This window comes from Anneissia japonica, unplaced genomic scaffold (genome assembly GCF_011630105.1).
Source record: "Anneissia japonica isolate Jap-2015-1 unplaced genomic scaffold, ASM1163010v1 scaffold1509_len713820_cov188, whole genome shotgun sequence".
Lineage (NCBI taxonomy): Eukaryota > Metazoa > Echinodermata > Crinoidea > Comatulida > Comatulidae > Anneissia > Anneissia japonica.
In genome coordinates this window covers 677,936-686,049 of record NW_022737632.1, presented here as the reverse complement: position 1 = coordinate 686,049, position 8,114 = coordinate 677,936, and the positions used below count along the sequence as shown (strand labels likewise).

Here is an 8,114-nt window from a genome sequence, read left to right as displayed (position 1 = left end):
AAAAAAAACGAAATATTATCCACACCATCTATCTGAACCTTAAGTTTCATATCTTCTACTACACAAGACATACTAATGACCATTTAAATAAAATGATGACATTGATGGTCAGAGGAAACCAAATTTCTACTGTGTATCCGATGAGAAAGAAATATATCCAAAACATTTTTATTTGAACAACTTTAATGATTTATTATTTATTATCCATTAAATAACCCATATTAACCCTGAATGAGACTCCAAATTAACACTTCAGTCACAAATGAATTTATGGCAGTTGTCGCATATCGACGATACAAATACGAACATGCATATGAGCATGAAACAAAATTACACTCCAAATCAACAGTCATATACTAAATTTAGAAAACTGATTTTTTAGAACTGAGTTTATGGTGGTTCTCACATATCGACGATACAAGTAAGAACATGTATATGAGCATGAAATATATCAAAAATATTTCTATAAAACTGCAAAACAACAAGGTTATACGCTTGTAGTATCTGGCCTCTTTCCAATGCACCAGTAAATATAAAATGTTCATGCTTCTTCCAAAATATATCCGTTATGAGATACCTGGAATATTGTGATTCTGTTAAGGTTACCCAAGCATTGAACCAATTTGGACGCCTCCCAAATATTTCACGGATATACAGAGCGATGCCACTGGCCTTTACCAGCGCCTTCCTCACGCTAATGGTCATAACTCGAGCTTTAAGCAAGTGGAGCTTTTGCGCCAAAGAAGGTGCTATGTGAAGAAATGGGTAGAGTCCACTGGTTAACTGCTTACACTGCTTGGAAACCCTATTGAATGTCCCAATCATTCCCTGTTAATTGAGATAATATGGATTCTGCTGACGAGGTTATATTACAGTTTTTAAAAAATCAATTTTAGCATGCAAACTGTTAGAAAATAATGTAGAATTTGCCAGTTGTAAACCACGACACTAATTTATCCGAAAGAACGACACAGGATATTTACAAGAAATAAAGGTGTGGCCCACATGAATGATTTAAAAGCAAATTCCAGAGAAATTAAGGTACGCGTACATCAAGTACGCCTGTAAGCATGGCGGTTCCAAAGTGTCGAAAAAAAAAATCAGAAAAAAATCAGACTGATTTATAGAAATCTTTTTAGAGAGTGACCCAGAAGAAGTCCCTTTAAAAATAGCTGACAACAGAACTTCTATTGTTATATGGAGACTTTTCTGGGCCACCACGTAGTGGGATTAGATCTTCGCCTTAGATCTCAGATCTTGTTTTTGCTAGAGGTGAGGCAATTTAGCTTATAGTTATGTTGACCATCGTTGTTCTGCAGCGAATAACTTGCTCTGAAATAATTTTCTAAACCTGCATCCAGAGCATGTTCTGGATACAAGCAGGCGCAGGGGTCTTGGGTCAGGGGAGAAAAGGGTAATAATTTTCCCGTTTAGTAATATATCATACTCACCCCACCACCCCCCACCCCCCACATATAGAATGCAATACGACATAGGGCTTTCTTATTTATAATATAGGCCACACACGTGTGTTTGAAACTAAATATAAGCATTTTCATCATGGTTTTATTTATTACAAACATATTCTTTCACTATCAATACACACTGAGGCCCTTCTTTTAGGTAAAACGATTTATCTTAAATGTTCTTTCTATTTGAGTTGGGACTATTATGTGTTCAATTAACTTAGAAGGCAAAGGAGAACAAGCGCAATTTTTTTTAAAGTTTAGGGCTTATGTTATTAATGGCCACACACGTGTTTTTTTAAACTGAATATAAGCATTTTCATTATGGCTTTATTTGTTACAAACATATTCTTTCACCATCATTACACATTGATGCCCTTCTTTTAGGTAAAAACAATCTATCTTAAATTTTCTTTCTTGAGTTTGACACTATTATGTGTTTAAATAGTTTAGAAGGCTAACCCTAAAAAAATTTTGTTTTTAATTCTAATTTCGTCGGAATTGATCAAAACTCCCTAAATTGTGCAATCTTTTTAGAGGAAATCTGCCTACCTGAACAAGAAATGCGCGAAGCGCGCGAAATTTGAGATATTTTTGCACTTTCAGGGGATAAAAAGGGCATCTTCAAGGGGTGGGGAAAGATTTTCCACAGATGGATATTTTCCCCTTGTTTCTCTCTTTTTCCTTTCCTTTTATTTTCCCCTTCTTTCTCTTTCCCTCTCTCTCTCCTCTTTCTTTTCTCTTATTACCCAGCCCGGGACGACGGCATGATCAGCCCGGTAAAAATCGTCAGGGGGAGACTGCCCCCTTTACCCCGCTCGCCTGTTACGCCACTAGATACAAGCACATCTACTCCTTCACTGTATGCTTTTTATATAACACATCAAACTTACTTTTTTGGCTTGAGACACAAAGTCCTGGTATTCCGCCCAAAAAACATAGTTTGTCTTTAAAGCGCTTTTGTACCCCGTATCCATGTGAATTACCATACCCGGTACTTGTTTTTTAGGAACGAAAAAACAAACAAACAAACAAACAAAATTTAAAAAAAGAATGCAAACTTTTTCCTCGACTCCATGCTGGGAGTGTGTGACGATGTGTGGCCTTTGGACAAGGTTCAAAATAGAAACTTGCTTTTATTTTTATGAAAAAAAAAGAGCCAAGTTGCTTGCTTTGTGGGGGAAAAACCAAAAGTTTTTATTTGTTAAAACTAAGTATTTGGATAGAAAAGTGAGGTTTTTTGCAGTAAGCACAACATATCATACTTTTTATCGTAAAATGCCAAGTTTTTACATTATGCGTTGATAGGTTTTTACATTATGCGTTAGAAAATGTTTTTACATTATGCGTCAAAAGTTTTTACATTATGCGTTAGCAAAATTTTTTACATTATGCGTTGGTTTACATTTTGCGTTATTTTTTTACATTAAGCGTCAAACCTTTTTACATTATTCGTTAACCATTTTTTTTACATTATGCGTCGTTTTTACATTAACAGTTGTTACAGGCCGCATTGGACCTGATAGGTAGGAAATTCACAATTTGCTAGAAAAACCACATTTTGGTAGTGAAATCTAGGAATGTTTATTTTGAGAATAGAGTAAGCGAATACGACACCTCCAGGGAAAGAGGCGAGAAATAAGGACGTAGTACAAGTTAATGAAAATTAATTTAATCCATCGAAAAATTGTAAAGTCAATATTTCTCTATTGCTAAATATTCATACTTATTATGAATTAGGCCTATTATCATTAATTATTAAAAGGAAGGTACTTCACCTTATTGGAATAAGATACTTCTATTCCACGATCCAGGATTTAAAAAAAAAATTTAGTTAATGAGGGCTGGTGTCGCTATATTGAATTTTTTATTTAGTGAAATCTATAGTACAAGTTACTGAATTGTTAAATATTACTAATCACTATGAATTATTATTATTATGCATTATTATTATGTATTATTATTATTATTATTATTATTAACCGTGTAACTACATCATTCTTTATTTTAAATGATAAGATTGTCCAATCCCGGAATCAGTGCAAGCATGGAGGAAAAATTATTTTTTCCTTCATGGTGCATGGAAACAAGGATTGGATTTTTACATTTAATTTTAGTACTATTCATTATGAATTATTATTGATAAGTTTGCCTTCAGTGAAATAAAATATATCTATTCCAGAAAAAAGAAAAGAAAAAAAGAAGTCTACAAAGTTATTATATTGGTCCGTTGTAACAATATCTAATTTAATTAGCTTACGGAGAGTTATTTAACCAGTAAGGCTATACAGGACTGTTCAAAACAGTAAAATTTGTCTGTAGATAAATATAATTTTCAGTAAGTAATTCCAAAACACAGAAACCAACACATAACTATACAAACGTTTTTATTTATATATTTATACAAACACACAAACACAATACTTTTTCTCAAATGTAGGTCTATGGTCCAGTTTTTCAAATAGCAAAATAAATGACAGAATGACCTAAATATTATAATTATTATAAATTAAATAAATACAATTATAGGCCTAACAATTAACAAATACTATTCCGAAATTATTGTTGGCTTTTAGCTGCATTTACATAGGATTTGAACCGAAATTCGGACCGCGTTTCCGATACGCTGAACGCCAGTGTCCCTATTCTTTACACTGATCCGATTTCCTGTAAGCTTTCCCAAACGAAAATTCGGATTCAGTGTGAATGCAAATTTAGAGAGGGTGTTTGGATATTTGGTGTTAAGAGGTTTCGCAACATTAAAAAAATGATATCGCATACGATTACGTCATTATCATTATCGTCATTCGTGCCTAAAACATTCTTGACAATAATGCTGTAGGAGCTGAATATGATCCTTGATTCAAAAGGCATAAATCGCCTACGTTGTGACAAATATTATGGGAACGGTTGTCTAAACATTATGACTGTTTCGTAAGCTTCCGAAAACTCCTTACTATCATGTAGGATAGTATATCAAATACCTTCCCAATATCACTAGCAGGATTCTTGATTTTCAGACCTGTGTAGGTTTACAAAATGTATATTAGACGAAACGTGTACTAGTAAATAAGTTGCTGCTCAATATTTCATGAGAGGCTCATTGGAAAGTGTCAACTCAGTATTATCGTTAATTACAAGGCAGTTGGCAATTGTTAAACGAATTCCTAATTCTGATTACTAATTATAAGGATGTTCTGTACCTTCTACGCAACAGACTTTTTTCTTTGTGTTGCAATCCATTGATATCCAGTGGCTTTCCATCTCAATATAAGCACAATCTTTGTCACTTGCCGGCTCACCTGATTTCCAAGCTGAAACACGGTAAAAACGTGATTGTTTTTATCAATGATATTGCTAACATATGATGAAAACAAACTGATAATAGATCTATGTCATGCATATTTTAATTAACCAGTAAATTTCTCTGAAAAGAAAACTTATTGATACATTTCAAATTGACAATTTTGTCGCCAATGAAATTATTATTATATAGTATTATTACTATTACTAGATGGTGCGCTCGCTTCGTTCGCTTACCCTCTAGTATGTTAAACATCGCAATTAGTTTTGATAAAATAGAACAATTATTAATGGCCACTAAAAGAAGGTTGACCTAATTACAGAAGGAACTAGAGATACCATGTTCAATAAAACATGAACCCAGTCTTTTATCAGGATTTGATCCAAGATGACACCTGTGACCGTTAATCTCATATGCGCATGTGAGAACGTTAAGGTCACCTCGTCGCGAGTAGATTCTGGAACGCAATTTGGCCAATCAACGTATGCAGAGAACTCGTCAACAGCTCTCGTTTATACACACTAGCAAATATTGCTTGAGAGACTGGACTGCTTCGTTTTCGTTATTGTTTTGCTATATTTTGTTCCTCCTAAATGTACTGTTTCCCGCTGCATGTCATTTGTGGTAAATATTGTCTATAATTTTCTAGAATTTAATTGACAAGTCTGAGGAGGCATCTATGCCTGGCGATATTATTTAATAGCTGACGATAGCACACGACGAAGTGCCTGGTTGTTGGACTCGGCACAGATTTCTTTTGTTATTCCGTCCCTGACAAGCGACCAATGGGCAGCGCATAATCGCGAGCTTAAACAATACCTTGGTCCGCTTCACTTTGATATTTCAACAAACGACGTTTCGCCAGCTGACGCCGGTGAAGAATTTACACAACGCCTTCGAGAACATTAGTAAAGCTCAATCAACTCCCACTTTCTCAAAGGAAACAGCCAATACATACTTTCCCCAAAAATATAGTCGAGCGAATAACGTCGATATTCAAAATCTTAAATGGTTCCCCTCTATATCCCTAAAGGAACACTTCATACCTTTTAACCTCGACCCAATTAGACCCAGAGACGTCAGAAAAATTCTCAATAACAAGAAACCAACTTCAGCCCCGGGGGAAGATGGCATCTTATATGGACGAAAACTTCCAGCAACACATCATCTCATTGCCACATTATTTAGTAACTGCTTATCAGCGGTGATCCTCCAGTAAGATGGTCACGCAGTGTCGTCACCCTTATCCATGAGGATGGTGACACTAGCAAACCAGGTAACTTTCGGATGATTTCTTTAACATCTTGTATCGTTAAATTATTCCATCAAATTGTTGCCGAACGAATAGCTAACTTTATGACAAGCAATATGTATATTGATCCTGAAAAACAAAAAGCGTTCCTGAATGGGATAAATGGATGCGTAGAACATTCAATTGTAATAAATGAATTGCTAGCGCACGCAAGAAACAAGAAAAGACAATTCACGTAACTTTTTTGGATTTAGCCGACGCCTTTGGCTCAGTCGAGCATAACTTAATACACTACATGATGGAGAGATATAGAATCCCACCTACCATCCACAGTTATATAAATACACTTTATTCAAGACTCAGTGGAAAAATCCGTGGTCCTGCTTGGCAGTCATCAGATTTTAATTTCTGTCGGGGGGTGTTCCAGGGTGACCCCCTGTCACCTATAGTTTTCTTAATGGCTTTCAACCCGATTATACACTACCTGAAAACCAAGGAGTCCGCGTATGGCTACGAACTCGAAGGAAAGAAATTTATCACTCTTCCATTTGCAGACGATTTTTGTCTAATCACTAAAGACAAAAGGACACATCAGAAACTAATGAATGAGATAATAGATATTACACAATCTATGCATCTTTCTCTTAAGCCTGTTAAGTGTAAAACCATGTCCATCAGAGGCGGTAAGCCTGATGAATGTAACTTTTCATTGGGGGCTAATATTCTTAAGTCCTTGAAGAGTGCACCCAAGAAATTCCTCTGTAGTATGTTGTTTTTTAGTGGTAAAACTAAGGAAACCTTTGAATTCATAAAGAATAATATTAATGGAACAATTAACAACATCAATAAAAGCCTTATTAAAAACGAATTCAAATTGCGTATATATATATACAATACGCTACACCATCATTTCGCTATATGTTAACAGTGCATGAGTTAACTGACTGTCAGCTTCAAACGCTTGACCACATACACACAAATGCAATTAAACAATGGACTGGATTGGCCATAAACGGACCTACACCAATTCATACATAGTCCAGAGGGATTAAATTTCCCCCGAATATCTGACGTGTATCTGGAATCACATGTCCTAGCATATTCTCGTTCCCTGGTTAAGGCTGACAGTTGGGTAACCCATGCTCAGAAATGTAAATTAGAATGAGAAACAAGATGGTCAAGAAAAATGCAAAAAAATGGCTCTAGAAAATGGCAAGCAGTCCACGATAGATCAGTTTCTAGGGCTGAATCGAATACCAATTGGTCAAAAATTAAGCCCCATATAAAAGAAGCTATATTTGAAAATAGGATTGAATTCTGGCATCAATATGTGGAACCCCTAAGGAAACAGGGTGACCTACAGTACTAAAGCTTACACACCTTATCTCTGCAGATCTTACATGGAGATCTTTGATTTATAATTTACCTAAGGGTGTATTGAGTTTCGCAGTGAGGGCATCTATAGATTTTTTACCCACTCTAAGTAATCTCCGTACATGGGGTAAGCGAACAAATGATAAGTGTAATATGTGTCAAAATAAGGAAACTCTTGTGCATGTCCTAAATTCATGCCCTGTATCACTCGAACAGGGCCGATTTACGTGGCGGCACGATTCTATAATACATTTGCTGATTAAATATATTCTGAAATATAGGAGGGTTGACAATGTTTATGCAAACGTAAAAGGCTACTCCATAGCAGGGGGAACAGTTCCCCCAAAGGTCATCATAACGAAGGCAAAACCGGATATTGTTATCGTAACAGGTAATAATATCGAACTTTTGGAATTAACCGTACCATTTGAAATGAATATCGATAAAGCGCATCGACGAAAAGAGGATAAATACAAAGATACCATCAACGATATTGTCAGAAATGGGTTTAGAGGTAAACTTACCTGCCTTGAAATAGGAAGTAGAGGTCTCATTACTCCAGCAAATGAATGTAGAATAAAAGATATTCTTAAGAAACGCAAAAGCAATAATTAAGGAATTTCAGAAACTGCTCTCGTTACCATGCTACACAATTTGGAATGCTAGGTTTAACCCTGCATTGGAAAATATTACACTAATGTAATAGTTCTTGGATGGC

At 35.4% G+C, this 8,114-nt stretch overlaps 1 protein-coding gene across 1 annotated transcript in view; it reads right to left on the bottom strand.

Annotated features, from left to right (window-relative positions):
* Positions 1-3,916: 3,916 nt before the first annotated feature.
* The window catches only part of LOC117117406 (E-selectin-like), a 6,235-nt gene continuing 2,037 nt past the window's right edge, over positions 3,917-8,114 (bottom strand). Inside the window, exons 3-4 of the mRNA XM_033261715.1 lie at positions 4,670-4,780; positions 3,917-4,488 (exon numbers count right to left, since the gene is read on the bottom strand). Coding sequence (XP_033117606.1) covers positions 4,388-4,488; positions 4,670-4,780 — 212 coding nt within the window. The 3' untranslated portion in view covers positions 3,917-4,387. The remainder of the gene's footprint in view (positions 4,489-4,669; positions 4,781-8,114) is intronic.